Source organism: Lycium barbarum, chromosome 4, assembly GCF_019175385.1.
Source record: "Lycium barbarum isolate Lr01 chromosome 4, ASM1917538v2, whole genome shotgun sequence".
Taxonomy (NCBI): Eukaryota; Viridiplantae; Streptophyta; class Magnoliopsida; order Solanales; family Solanaceae; genus Lycium; species Lycium barbarum.
Genome location: NC_083340.1, coordinates 141885966 through 141900620, shown reverse-complemented (window position 1 = coordinate 141900620; position 14655 = coordinate 141885966). Strand labels below are relative to the sequence as shown.

The following is a 14655-nucleotide window of genomic DNA, read 5'->3' as shown; positions in this document are numbered from 1 at the left end:
GCAGAAATACAACAATTATGAAAACATACACATTATAGTAAGAAAAATGAAGCAGAAGAGACAACAATTAGTAATAGAAAACTAAGAATAAGGAATACTAGAATACTAAAAAATAATTAAAAAAGTCAAAAATAATAATAATCATATTGGTAAGGAAAAGGAAAACACGTATCTACTGACTACTAACATTCTACCCTAATCCTTGACCTCCACACCCTTCTATCTAAGGTCATATCCTTAATAAGCTGAAGACTTGTCATGTCTTGTCTGATCACCTATCCTAATACTTCTTCGGCCTACTCTACCTCTCCTTCAGTCGTCCATCGCTAGCTTCTCACATCTCCTCACTGGCATATCTGTATCTCCCATCTGAACATGGCTGAGATCTGAACTATCTCAGTCTCGCCTCCTGCATCTTGTCCACCATAGAGGCCACTCCCACCTTATCCCGAATATCTTCATTTTTTACCATAACTCTACTAGTAAGCCAACACATCCATCTCAATATCCTCATTTATTCTACTTTCATCTTATGGACCACACAAGCAAGGATTATCGGAGAAGAATGGAGACCAACAGAAAAGTTTTCCTGCCAGATATGTACCAAATGACCATAGATATGATGGTTTCATGGTTTTGACATGAACTCCAGCAAAAGCACGTTCTTCGAAGGAGCAGCAAAACTCAGGCGACACAGATCTGACAGGAGGAGCTCGAAGATCCTGTCCTTCGGCGATCAACTTGTGAGCTAACTAGGGTTTCAAAGGGCCGTTGGTGGTCGGAGAACGTGAACTCCGACGAGGTGAACAGTCATACCACTTTACATGAACTCCAGTGGGTTCGAAGTAGATGAAAATGAAAGCAAACACCGCCTAATAATGGCGTTAAAACATAAAAAATCCAGAAAGAGATTCGTCGAATAAATTTTCCGACAGAGATTCGTCGAATAAATTTTAGTCTAGGAATATTTTAGAATATTTAGTTTCCTTGTAAGTCTAGTCTCTACATTTATTACAGAAATATTTAGCTTCCTTTTAGTTTAGTATCTATACTTTACTTTAAGTCTACGAATATTCTAGTATATTTAGTTTTCTTGTAAGTCTAGTCTCTACATTTATTACAGAATATTTAGCTTCCTTTTAGTTTAATATCTATAAGGAAAATAACATATTTTCTTTTATTTTATTCTCCTTAGTTCTCTACAAAATAGCGATATAGTCTTTTATTTTCAATGCAAGAGACAAAATTAATGCAATAGGTTTTTGTTCAGTCGATTTTTTCTCCCGTTTCTTCCATTCCATAACAAAAATTGGAGAGAGAGAGACAAAAGTGGCTAGGTCTTGACATTAATTTGTTCCTAGAGTCTCGGGTACTTATGACTATTTAGGGCTAAAATTTATCCTATATATTCTCTAAAGGTCACGTGATGTCCTTTTCCCTTTATATAAATAGTTATATCCCAAAGTATAACGAAAACTTCTAAGTTTACTCTTTTTTGTGCATTAATTGAACACGCCTTTTATAATTTCTAACTCCCTCGCTACTTCTGATATGTCATACACACGTTAGTTTAAGTTGGCGATATTCAAAAAAAAAAAAAAAAGTTCGTAAATCTCATATCAGAAACCATTTTTTATCCTTAGAAAAAAAAACGATTTTCTGCTAGAAAAATGATTATTTAACTAGAATATATTCAAAACATCATAGAATAAAAATCTTCCCCCAAAAACAGATAGATTATTCCCTTCATTACGCTTGTGTTGGTGGCGGGACCCACTAACTATATTGACACCATGTTTAGAGAATTAATCAAGAATGAAAAAAAAAAAAAAAAAAAGAAGAAGAGAGAATTAAGCAAGATTTCTTATACAGTACAACCAACGCAAAAAATGCATTTTTACAACTCTCCAAACTTTCCGTGAACAGTCACAATAATTTCAACTCATATGAGAACAAAGGAACAAAGCTCAACTATGGTATTTTCCAAGAACATATAGAAGCCAAAGAGAAAATAGATAAAAATAATTTATTCTATGTTAAATTAAATCCCTTAACATAAGGGAACCTTCTATTCTTTTTTCTTAAAATTCATAACTCCATGACGACTCATATCCAATTTGGTCATACATTTTAACTAGTTTTTTAACTCTAACTTGAAGTTGAGTTTTTTAAGTTTAAAAACTAATCCTAAATACTTTTTAGTTCTCTCACAAAACTAAGATTTAACTTTAATTTTCAAATAACTTTTTCTAACTTAACTTCACTACTACTCTTTTTTTCCCAATAAGAATTAACTCAATGTCCAAACACCTACATGACTCTTTTTCTACAGATAAAACATGATTCTTGAACTATAGAATATATTCAGAACATCATAAAACAAACATCTTCACTCAAAAAAGAGACAGATTATTCACTTCATTATAACACTTGTGTTGTTGGTGGACCCCACTACCCGCATTTGACACAATAGATAGAATTAATCAAGATTTGTGCACAAAAAAAAAAAAAAAAAAAAACTTTTTACAACTCTCCAAACTTTCTGTGAACAGTCACAAAAGATTTTCATCAACTCATAGGAGAGAACAAAAAAGAGCAATAAGCTCAAAGAATGGTAGTACTATTTTCCAAGAACATATAGAAACCAAAAGAAAAAAAAAGAATCTTGAAAATAGCAGATCAAGAAAATATGGAACTTACCATAAAGAAAACAAAATGGATGGTACCTCTAGCTTTTGCTCTTTTAATCTCTTTTTCCTTAATCATTTTCACACTTTCTACTAAAAATCCATTTCAAAACTCACCAATTAAAGCTAAAGTTCCAATCTTTGTTGAATCTAAACTACATATATCATCTACTAGACCAATTTCAACAATACCAAGATTAGCATATTTGATATCTGGTTCAAGTGGAGATGGTGAGACCTTAAAAAGGACATTAAAGTCATTATACCATCCATTAAATCAATATGTTGTACATTTAGACCTTGAAGCACCAGCTGATGAGAGATTAGAGTTGGTTAATTTTGTAAAAAGGGAACCTTTGTTTGTTAAAGTTGGGAATGTTAGAGTTGTTGTGAGATCTAATTTGGTTACTTATAGAGGGCCAACTATGGTTAGTAATACACTTCATGCTGCTGCTATTTTGCTTAAGGAAGGTGGTGAGTGGGATTGGTTTATCAATCTTAGTGCTTCTGATTATCCTTTGGTTACACAAGATGGTATGTTGTTAAAACTATTTGTTGCAATCTTTTTATATATCTTTGCCTTTTTTCTGTGTGTTTACTTGTGGAGTATCATTTGCTTTATTTGCTGAGATTCCTGGTTTTTCAGATTGAATAAATCTGGTTACTTGCTTGTTATTGCTTCCTTTCTTTTATTTTTAATATAGGTGATGCCAACTAGTTTTGATTAAGGGCGTGTTTGGTATGAAGGAAAATGTCTTCTTGGAAAATAATTGGTTTTCTTACTTTTTTTTTTTTCCAGTTTTTGGTAAGTAAGCAAAAAAAAAAAAAATCGTCCCAAGAGCATTTGTATGTAATGTAGGAAAACACTATGGCGGTGGAAGTAGGGTGGAGGTGAGGGCGGGGACTGGCGGTTGGGGGTGTGTGTGTTGGTCAATGGGTGGGGTTTGGGGGTGGAGAGGAGATGATGAGCTTGGAATGTCACTTGTGGACTTGTTTTCGTTACTTCTACTAAGTACAATAACATACCCAGCGTGGTTCCACAAGTGGAGTGTACATAGACTTCTATTAAGGAGGGTGGGTCAAGTGGAGATGGGGAGAGCTTAAAGAGGACATTAAAGTCATTATACCATCCATTGAATCATATGTTGTACATTTAGACCTTGAAGCACCAGCTGATGAGAGATTAGAGTTGGTTAATTTTGTAAAAAGGGAACCTTTGTTTGTTAAAGTTGGGAATGTTAAGAGTTGTTGTGAGATCTAATTTGGTTACTTATAGAGGGCCAACTATGGTTAGTAATACACTTCATGCTGCTGCTATTTTGCTTAAGGAAGGTGGTGAGTGGGATTGGTTTATCAATCTTAGTGCTTCTGATTATCCTTTGGTTACACAAGATGGTATGTTGTTAAAACTATTTGTTGCAATCTTTTTATATATCTTTGCCTTTTTTCTGTGTGTTTACTTGTGGAGTATCATTTGCTTTATTTGCTGAGATTCCTGGTTTTTCAGATTGAATAAATGTGGTTACTTGCTTGTTATTGCTTCCTTTCTTTTATTTTTAATATAGGTGATGCCAACTAGTTTTGATTAAGGGCGTGTTTGGTATGAAGGAAAATGTCTTCTTGGAAAATAATTGGTTTTCTTACTTTTTTTTCCGGTTTTTGGTAAGTAAGCAAAAAAAAAAAAATCGTCCCAAGAGCATTTGTATGTAATGTAGGAAAACACTATGGCGGTGGAAGTAGGGTGGAGGTGAGGGCGGGGACTGGCGGTTGGGTGTGTGTGTGTTGGTCAATGGGTGGGGTTTGGGGGTGGAGAGGAGATGATGAGCTTGGAATGTCACTTGTGGACTTGTTTTCATTACTTCTACTAAGTACAATAACATACCCAGCGTGGTCCCACAAGTGGAGTGTACATAGACTTCTATTAAGGAGGGTGGGTCAAGTGGAGATGGGGAGAGCTTAAAGAGGACATTAAAGTCATTATACCATCCATTGAATCATATGTTGTACATTTAGACCTTGAAGCACCAGCTGATGAGAGATTAGAGTTGGTTAATTTTGTAAAAAGGGAACCTTTGTTTGTTAAAGTTGGGAATGTTAAGAGTTGTTGTGAGATCTAATTTGGTTACTTATAGAGGGCTAACTATGGTTAGTAATACACTTCATGCTGCTACTATTTTGCTCAAGGAAGGTGGTGAGTGGATTGGTTTATCAATCTTAGTGCTTCTGATTATCCTTTGGTTACACAAGATGGTATGTAGTTCAAAACTATTTCTTGCTATATTTTTATATATCTTTGCTCTTTTTCTGTGTGTTTGCTTGTGGAGTATTCTTTGTTTTATTTGCTGAGATTCTTGGTTTTTCAGATTGAATAAATGTGGTTACTTGCTTATTATTGCTTCCTTTCTTTTATTTTTAATATAGGTGATGCCAACTAGTTTTGATTAAGGGTGTGTTTGGTATGAAGGAAAATGTCTTCTTGGAAAATGTTATAAACAGTGCTCCACCAAACAGTATATGGAGAGACCTGGTTGTCTACCAGTTCTTACAGACAGTGCAGAATGTAAATAACACAAGATTTTACCGTGGAAAACTTCTTGCTCAAGGGATTAAAAACTACGACCTACCACGTAGGATTTCAACTCCACTATCACCTAGCAACTTCAGATTACAACCTCTTGCAATCTAGGAATTTAACTCACATAAATCCCTCACCCTTACATACACCTATTGTAAGCCACACCTCTTGACTACCCTTAGCCAAGCTCACAACCACGTTTGACTAACTCTAGCCAAACCAACTAATACACTTGACTAACTCTAGCCAAAGATACCACTCAATAGATTGAATAGGTAAACTGCCTAACAACTACTGAGAATTTATGATACCTACAACAGCTTCTTGCAAGAAGAGTAGGTTTACAATTTAAAGAGCATGTGAACAAAGACTCACAACAACCTAAAGAACTTAAACATAATCTGGTGTCTGGATCAGGTTCTTCAGCTTGCAAGTGACTTTGTTCTTGAGAGCACTTGAGAACTTGTGGCAGCAAGAATTTGCACGAGCTGGTTTAGGTTTTCAATTGATACCTAGTATGTTGGAATAAGTTGTATATATATTGGGGAGCATGTGGGTGAGATAGAGACCACTCATCTCATGTTTGACTTAAAGCATGGGCCGCAGCACTGTTGTATAGTCGTGCAGTTGGCAGTGCAGCGTTACAGTTGTTGTTGCTGACTATACAACATATAGAGAGAGCAGATCGCGAACCAGGTCTCTCTCCCTTTCTCCAGCAGTTTGACAATCATCAAAACATAGAATGTACTTTGTCTTATCAGAAAATAATTGGTTTTCTTACTTTTTTTGGGTTTTGGTAAGTAAGAAAAAAAAAAAAGTAATGTAGGAATACACTATGGCAGTGGAAGTAGGGTGGAGGTGGGGGTGGGGACTGGTGGGGAGGGGGTGTGTGTTGGTCAATGAGTGGGGGTTGGGGGTGGAGAGGAGACGATGAGCTTGGAATGTCACTTGTTTTCGCTACTTCTACTACGTGCAATAACATACCCAGCGTGGTCCCACAAGTGTACATAGACTTCTATTAAGGAGGGTGGGTCAAGTGGAGATGGGGAGAGCTTAAAGAGGACATTAAAGTCATTATACCATCAATTGAATATGTTGTACATTTAGACCTTGAAGCACCAGCTGATGAGAGATTAGAGTTGGTTAATTTTGTAAAAAGGGAACCTTTGTTTGTTAAAGTTGGAATGTTGGAGTTGTTGTGAGATCTAATTTGGTTACTTATAGAGGGCCAACTATGGTTAGTAATACACTTCATGCTGCTGCTATATTGCTTAAGGAAGGTGGTGAGTGGGATTGGTTTATCAATCTTAGTGCTTCTGATTATCCTTTGGTGACACAAGATGGTATGTAGTTAAAACTATTTGTTGCAATCTTTTTTATATATCTTTGCCCTTTTGTGTGTCTTTGCTAGTGAGTTTCCTTTTCTGAACTAGTTGTCATAGTTTGTTCAGTATTTCAATTTCACTTTCATTTGCTGACATTCTTGGTTTTCAGTTTGGACAAATGTGGTACTTGCTTGCTATTGTTTCCTTTCTATTATTTTTAATATAGGTGATGCCAACTAGTTTCTTCAATCTCAAATCTGTATAAATACTTCCATTGTAAGAGTGAGAATAACGGTGACAATTACATTTATAGGGCCATTTGTGGTGGTGGAAGTCGAAATAAGAAAGTCCCCCATTAGGAAAGTCATTTTCCTAGAGAAAATGTTATCCAAAATATTTTGATCAACCAAACCCTAGAAAATATTTTCCTCCATACCAAACAGACCGTGAGACTTATAGTTGTTATTGTTGTTACTTCATGCCTGATACTTGTCAAGAGTGTTTTTAATTTGAAAAAAGGACTTGTATTTTTGTGTAAATATAAGTGTGGGATTTAAGATAACCCTAATTTAGCTTCAACAACAAATCTTTTATTCAAATGAGATGAGCCTAAATAGAACGTGATGGGTACAGAATATTCGTATAGTGACCCGACTAGTTTGGGATCTAATCTTGACATTGATCCGAAGTTGTTTTAAGCCGCTTGCATTTAATATAAGTGCAGGAACTGGTTCATTGAGAAAAGATTTGTATGTTGTGCAAATATAAATGTGAGATTTTAGAGAATCCTAATTTGCCTTAAAAACAACAATTTTTTAGTAGCCACCGAACCGCTTGAACTAAAAATAGACGGCGGACGTATAATATATGTATACAATATAGTCCATATTTAATGTGTGTATAACCGTTTAGTATATATGTATACTGGCTTGGAAAAGTAAACAGTGAATCCGGCCGGCTATTTGTGTAAAGATCAAAATAGAAAATTAACCTAAGCAGATCCCTACAAAATATTTATGTACTTGATTGCTACACTGGTTTGAATTCCTTTTTTTTTTTTTTTTTTTTTTGCTTTTTTTTTTCGCGGGAGGGAAGGCGCTTTTGTGTGCAGCGGATTGTTGTTGGAACACTTTTAGCCTTACTCTTATGCTAATCCTATCATCTGACAAGTTAATTAATAAATTTATTTGATCCAAATTAGACATTGGTTCGAAATTGTTCTAAGCAGCCCATGTAATATAAGTGCAAAAATTGGTTTGTTGACTGTCTTCCTTTTGATCCTGTGCTTTGATGTTGTGTGTGGCAGATTTACTTCATACTTTTTCAACCGTGCCGAGAGAACTTAATTTTATTGAGCATACAAGTGACCTTGGATGGAAGGAGTATGTGAATCACTTTTCATTTGATCAATCAACTTATTTTTGGTGATTAGATTTAATGAGATTGAGTCAGTATGTTTAGCGTACTAAGATTTTATATTTCTGCTTGTAGATACCACAGAGCCAGGCCTGTATTAATCGATTCAGGGTTATACAGCCTGAATAAATCAGATCTATTCTGGATACCACAGAAAAGGAGTATTCCTACAGCATTTAAACTATTCACAGGTGAGAATTTTGTGCATTTGTGTGTTAATTGTGGTTGATGGAAAAAGAGTCAATCAAGCTCTTTTGGCTTTTTTGCTGCTTTGCTTTCTTAATTGCGATTCTCAGCTTTCAAAGCTATATTAACTTGTCTAAAATCTCCAATAAAGCACCTCTAAATTGTTCTTTGGGCTGGTTTTAGGGCTGTTTTCAGCCAATTCTGCCGTAAGATCTCCACAAGTTAGCCGTGTGTATTTGGCTGTCAAAACCTGCTACAGTTAACAACTTAGGGGTTGTTTTGTAGGGTGTATAAGAATAATACTGAATAAGGTGTATTAGTTCAGCTGGCATTATCTTTTATCGACTGTTTGGTTTGTTGTTGTTGTAGGGTGTATTTATATAGGAATAATACCGGTTTTGTTAATGCCATGGTTTACTATGTATAAAAATATTACTAAATAGGGTGTATTATACCAAAGCTACTACCAATATTATTTTCTCTAATACCTCCTACCAAACGACCCCTTAGTATCATATATACTTCAAGAATTTTCGTTTGCATCCTTTCAGGTTTATGCATAGCGAATCTATTGGAACTTCCACTTGGTGACTGTTTTCTTCCTCTTTCGTTCGTAAACTTCTTCTTCAAACACCAAATGAGTTAAAGGGTAAAACTCCCTGTGGAGTTCATGATAGCCAGAGGCCTATTCTCAAGAAGGTTACACAAAAGTATAGATTTTAGGGAAAATATGCTTTTTAGAGAAAAACTTGGGTTTTTGTGTGGCGAAGAAATGGTTGGTTTGGAAACAGAACAATGTAAAATTTAAAGTGAGAAATATCACACAGATGACTTTATTGAAAGGGCCTATAGTATGAGACAACCTGTTGAGAAAATAATTTTATTAATAAATGTGTGCTCTCTCTAACGACTTAAGCTTTTAGATAAGATGGTCACACACTTCAATATGATATCAGAGCAGGCAGAGGTCGTGGGTTCGAATCTCACTGCTACATTTTATCAAAAAGAAATTCCACGTGCTTGGATCATTTAAAAAAAAAAAAAATCGAGCTGGCACGTGAGGGGGCGTGTTGAGAATATGATCAAATTAAAAAATGTGCGCTCTCTCTAATTGCTTAAAACTCCAAACCCTGGTGCACCTTATCTTCCTACTGTTGCCTGAGAATCAGCTGCCCTTTTTAATTGTCTACTATGCAATTAAACTGTTACTTTTCGCTTTGTTCAAGTGTGGTTGTCCCATACTACGATACAATCCAACACATTCTATAGTGAACTATGTTTTGTTATAACGTAAAGCATGATTGTTTGAGTGTCTGAGTCGTCAAATTGTATGAAACCGGGAAGGATATCAGACCTGACCTGATTACACAAACTTCTGGCAAAACTATACAAAGATGACTGAACAGAAAATTTGTACGAATTGAAAAGGAGATCTTGATATGCAGAAATTCTCAATGTTTGCCTCTATTTCCTTGTACTTGGGCTCCTTCTCAAGGGTTTGTGAGGAGGAGTTCTGCAAAATAGAAAGACGAAAGCAAAGACACTTCAAACTGCCATTTTTTTCCGTCTTGAATATCAAAGTGAATACTTTATCAATGTGGCAGTGATAGACCAACTCATGTCAAGCAAGCACTATTCTATTGGACTAGGGGTGTCAAATGGCGGGTTGGGCTGAATTTGGGCGTGTCAAAATGGTCAGAATTAATAAATGGGCTGCTCATGTTTGGGCTGGGCGGGTCATGTTTTCAGGGCTAATTTTGCCACCCCTATTAATTGCACCTATATAAAGTTTCTTACATGGAATAAGTTCTCATAGGTCAAGTTCCCTCTTTTTTTGTTCCTGTGTGATCAGTGTTTCAATTCTGCAGTCTGTCACTCGGCTACAAAATTAGCAATATAAATTTTTTCTTCTGTACAATCATATATCATTATCCATAACCTATAAAGATTCTGAAAATGCTCCGTTATTGTATTTCCTCAGGCTCTGCATGGATGATGCTCTCTCGCCCCTTTATGGAGTACCTTTTATGGGGATGGGATAACCTCCCGAGGATAGTCTTAATGTACTACGCCAACTTCCTTTCAACACCCGAAGGATATTTCCACACTGTCATATGCAATGCAGAAGAGTTCAAGAACACCACAGTGAATCACGACCTTCATTTTATATCCTGGGACAACCCTCCAAAGCAACATCCACATGTTCTAACACTTAATGATTACCAGAACATGGTCAACAGCAATGCATCATTTGCAAGAAAATTCGGAAGGAACGAACCCGTGCTTGACAAGATTGATTCCGAGCTCTTGGGACGGAAAATCGATGGTTTTGTCCCTGGTAGTTGGTTTGATGGTGGGGATGCAAATGCTAGCATCTCACAGTATATTTTAAAAAACATAACTTCACTGAGACCTGGACCAGGTGCACAGAGAATAAAAAGTCTTATTTCTGGTTTGTTGTCGGATAAAGATTTCAACTCAAAGCACTGCCTTTAGTTCCTTACTGGTTGCAAATGGTGTACTAAATGGAAGTCTCGCGGTTGAATGACGGATTAGTTGATTGTTGCTTACTGCCCTCAAATGGTGTAATAAGTGGGGGATGGAGCAGCTATACTACATACTGCTATAAGGTTTAAGACAGGTAGAATTGTATGGTTTATAGGATGTTTTGTTTCCCCCCTTCTTTCTAGCAATTGCTTGTAAATTTTTGTTCGCCAAATGGCTGATCGGATGTTACTATTAGTGAATGAGGCACATTATTGAAAGGCATGATTAATGCTATGCTACAATACATTTATTTTAAACAAGAGTTCATAATTATTCTTCTAAATAACTGGTATATGTGCTGGTGGTAGATAATACCAAGTGTCCCATGAAATTAGTTGAGGTATGTGCAAACTAGTCCAGACATCACGTTTATAAAAAATAAAAATAAAAACTCTTCTAGAACTTGGGTGCGCCTGGAAATCATACTTCTTCTCAAAGTGAAAGCTAGGAATTGAAGGGTTTTACACCTTCAATAGGATGTGTATAACAAATTCTTTTAAGTAACCTGCATCTTACTCGGAAAGAATGTTGGGATAAAGATTTGAAATCTTGATGTCAAAGTGTGAAACAAATAACTTTAATCATGATTGCACGAGATGGCCTTAGTTTGGTTAATTCAAAGTTGGTCTTCGGTGTAATAGAACTCCCTATTACTACTCGCGATTGTATACAATGATCCGGCTAGTTGTTAGAACTACACAAGCCGGGTCATGTCTCCATTCACAAAGATGAAGGGCGCAAATGTCTAAATAGAAGTTAAAAATTCCACGTCTTATTTAGGGTGTTCATATCTTTGTATATACATATACTTGAGGAACACCTTACTCTAAGGTGCCTCTGTCCATCGTCGTTGATTAATTTAGGTCCTAATAGTTTTTGGTGTGCGAAGAAAGACATGATTTTTCTGATGATGGTGGTTCCCGATCCTCCTATACTTTCCTCGACTATTGCACTGTGTGTGTACTTTCTCCTACCAGAAGTAGGGGGTACTCAACCACCAAAGTTTAGACATATAAGAAGAAATCAACTAATTTTTTTTTGTCTCTATTGAAATTTGAACCTAACACCTCATGGAACGTTACAATTTTGACACACATCCTTTAGTAGTAATATTCCGTATGGCTCTCACAACTCTCAAGCATGAAAATTTATTTAAATGTCAGATTTCAAATGTTTTCTATATCAAAACTAATTATGCAGTTATTATTTCAATATTTTTATTCATTACTAATAACACAATATATAAGATAAGTTGACATTTTAAGTCGGTCTATAATCTAACAAATCAATTAAAAATGGAACAATAACTAATATTGTAGTTGGTTCATTTTATGGCCACCATAAAACTTAAAAAAGAAATAGATTCTTCTGCAACTTCCGAGCCAAACATTGTCATAGTATTTATGTGACTATAAAATCATGCTATTACTAGTAAAATAAGGATTTTTGGAATAATTACACCCCAATAGCTTTGGGTGAGCTAGTTTACATAATTATATGTTTTATATATTTATGCATATAATATACGAATACTGTACATATAATATACGAATAGTATACATATAAGTGCACAGATTTTGTATATTCGGACTACTGCCGGTAATTAAATTTGGTCGAAGGGACATAAACGAAAAAATTCCGTAACATATATACGAGTAATAGCTTGTTTAGCCAAGCTTTTAAAATCAACTTATTTTGAAAAGTGTTTTTCATAAAAATACTTTTGGCGAAAAATAGTGTATATTTGGATAATTAATTAAAAAAACACTTTTAAGCAACAATTAGTGTATCAAAACCATTTTTTGCGCGGATTGCCCTTCTTTTGGGGTGGCCTTTAATTTTTGCCCTTCAAATTTGTGGTCTTTAAATTTTACCCCTCATATTTGTGGTCTTTAAGTTTTGCCCTTTGCTTGAAAAGGTGGGCGAATACATGAAGTTCTGGGTTCGAACCCCCGCTCAGGCATAAAATAAAAAAATAACTTCGCCAGGCAGGACTGGGGGAGTGTATACCGGATCCAGCATACAATCTTTAAGGAAAAGTTAAAGTTATGCCGGATCCGGCATAACTAAAAGTCTGCCCCATAAGGCAGAATTTTTCCTAAGACATAGTTTAGTTATGCCTTATGGGGCAGAATTTTAGTTAAGGCATAACAAAATTATGCCCCATAAGGCAAGAACTTTTCTTAAGGCATAGACTTTGCCTTATAAGACAAAGTTTAAGTTAAGCCTTAAGGAAAAGTTCCGCCTTATGGGCATACTTTTAGTTATGTCTTTGGGGCACACTTTTTAGTTAAGGCATAACTAAAAGTTTACCTTGAAAAGTAAAAAAAAAAAAAATATATATATATATATATATATATATATATATATGTATGTATATATATATGCTTCAAGGCAAAGTCTGCCGGAGGGGGCAGACTTTTAGTTAAACACAACTAAAAGTCTGCCGGAGGGGGCAGACTTTTAGTTAAACACAACTAAAAGTCTGCCCCCTCCGGCAGACTTCTAGTTAAACACAACTAAAAGTCTGCCGGAGGGGGCATAGCAAAATTTAAACTTTGTCTTATAAGACAAACTTTTAGTTATGCCTTAAGGCAAACTTACGCCTTATGGGGCATACTTTTAGTTATGTTTTATGGGGCACACTTTTAGTTAAGGCATTACTAAAAGTTTACCTTGAAAAATTAAAAAAAAATACGTATATATGCTTCAAGGCAAAGTCTGCCCCTCCGGCAGACTTTTAGTTAAACATAACTAAAAGTCTGCCGGAGGGGGCATAGCGAAATTTAAACTCTGCTTTGCAATTTGTTTTTAAATTTTTGACTGAGCGGGGGTTCGAACCCGAAACCTATGGGTTTTAGCCGAAGGGCAAAACTTAAAGACCACAAATATGAAGGGCAAAATTTAAATACCACCCTAAAAAAAGGGCGAATTGCCCTATCAAAACTACTTTTTTAAAAAAAATACTTTTGGATAAAAGCTATTTTTTTAGCTTCTGAAAAATAACTTATGCTACCCTAGAAACGGTTATTTTCTTCCAAAAACTTGACCAACTACTTCACTTTTTAAAAATAAGCACTTATAAAAAAAAAAAAAAACATTTTTCAGAAAAAATAAACTTGGCCAAACAGGCTATAATATAGAATATAGAATAGGTATAAAAATTAGGCTAAATACCTAGATTGACCCTTTAACTTGACACAATTTTTAAGTTAGACACTTTAACTTAGTTGGTGACCAGATAGACACCTCAACTTGATAGAAATGTATCTTTTAAACACACAAGTCAGTAAAACCAAGTGCGTGTGCATCACTTGCTGATGATGTGTCAAAGAACGAATAAGATAGAGACACGTGGAATAAAAAAATCTCCAACACAACCCCCTTTGATCTTCTTCTTCGTTCCAAAAGAAGCAATCAAACTTTGCCTTCATTCTCCATTATTTGCTTCTGCAAATTCACATGTAAGTTATAGCAATCAATTATTATACTCTTCTTCTCCAATGGTTCCCTTCATCTCTCTTTCTTCTCCCTTACCACCGCCCATGTCCCACTCTCACTTAACCCAGAGACAAGTATAGGTTTTCTTTAACTGATAGATGAAGGCCTAAAAGTAAAGAGGTTACGTTTTGTCTAATTTTTCTAGTTTTATGAACCTGCATTTTTTTTTTTTACTAAGTAGGAAATCAATGCAAATTTTCAAGATTAATGGTATTGTCTTGATTGAAACGTTAAAAAGGGAATTTACAAAATCCTTCTAAGCCTGAAGTTTGAGTCTTTTAACATTTTAAACCTGACTCTGTTTATTAAACTGTCAAAGCTTCCTAATAATAATTTGGCCTTTATTTGCTTCATTTTGTTTCAAACGAGTATGAAGATCATGGGATAAAAGAGAATGTGTGAAAAAAATAATATAAAA

The 14655-nt window shown here is 35.3% G+C and overlaps 2 protein-coding genes across 3 annotated transcripts; both read left to right on the top strand.

Annotated features, from left to right (window-relative positions):
- The first annotated feature begins 2484 nt into the window (after positions 1 to 2484).
- LOC132636724 (beta-glucuronosyltransferase GlcAT14B-like) lies at positions 2485 to 3337 on the top strand. Its single transcript, XM_060353726.1, has one exon. The coding sequence runs from the start codon at positions 2690 to 2692 to the stop codon at positions 3314 to 3316; it is 627 nt and encodes a 208-aa protein (XP_060209709.1). The 5' UTR covers positions 2485 to 2689; the 3' UTR covers positions 3317 to 3337.
- Positions 3338 to 3630: 293 nt separating this feature from the next.
- LOC132636723 (beta-glucuronosyltransferase GlcAT14B-like) lies at positions 3631 to 10996 on the top strand. Of its 2 annotated transcripts, none has more exons than XM_060353724.1 (4): positions 3631 to 4082; positions 7894 to 7969; positions 8079 to 8194; positions 10171 to 10996. In XM_060353724.1, exons 1-4 carry the CDS (start codon positions 3923 to 3925, stop codon positions 10683 to 10685), a joined length of 867 nt encoding a protein of 288 aa, XP_060209707.1. In that variant the 5' UTR covers positions 3631 to 3922; the 3' UTR covers positions 10686 to 10996. The 2 variants fall into 2 exon arrangements, with proteins under 2 accessions (XP_060209707.1, XP_060209708.1); XM_060353725.1 differs by lacking the exon at positions 3631 to 4082 and adding an exon at positions 6177 to 6605.
- The last annotated feature ends 3659 nt before the right edge of the window (positions 10997 to 14655 follow it).

Bases quoted from the DNA above. Each gene is read 5' to 3' on its own strand.
- LOC132636723 (XM_060353724.1), top strand. From the start codon at position 3,923: ATGTTAAGAGTTGTTGTGAGATCTAATTTGGTTACTTATAGAGGGCCA. The intron at 7,970-8,078 runs GTATGTGAATCA...TTCTGCTTGTAG, and splicing joins AGTGACCTTGGATGGAAGGA to ATACCACAGAGCCAGGCCTG. The intron at 8,195-10,170 runs GTGAGAATTTTG...GTATTTCCTCAG, and splicing joins AGCATTTAAACTATTCACAG to GCTCTGCATGGATGATGCTC.
- LOC132636724 (XM_060353726.1), top strand. From the start codon at position 2,690: ATGGAACTTACCATAAAGAAAACAAAATGGATGGTACCTCTAGCTTTT.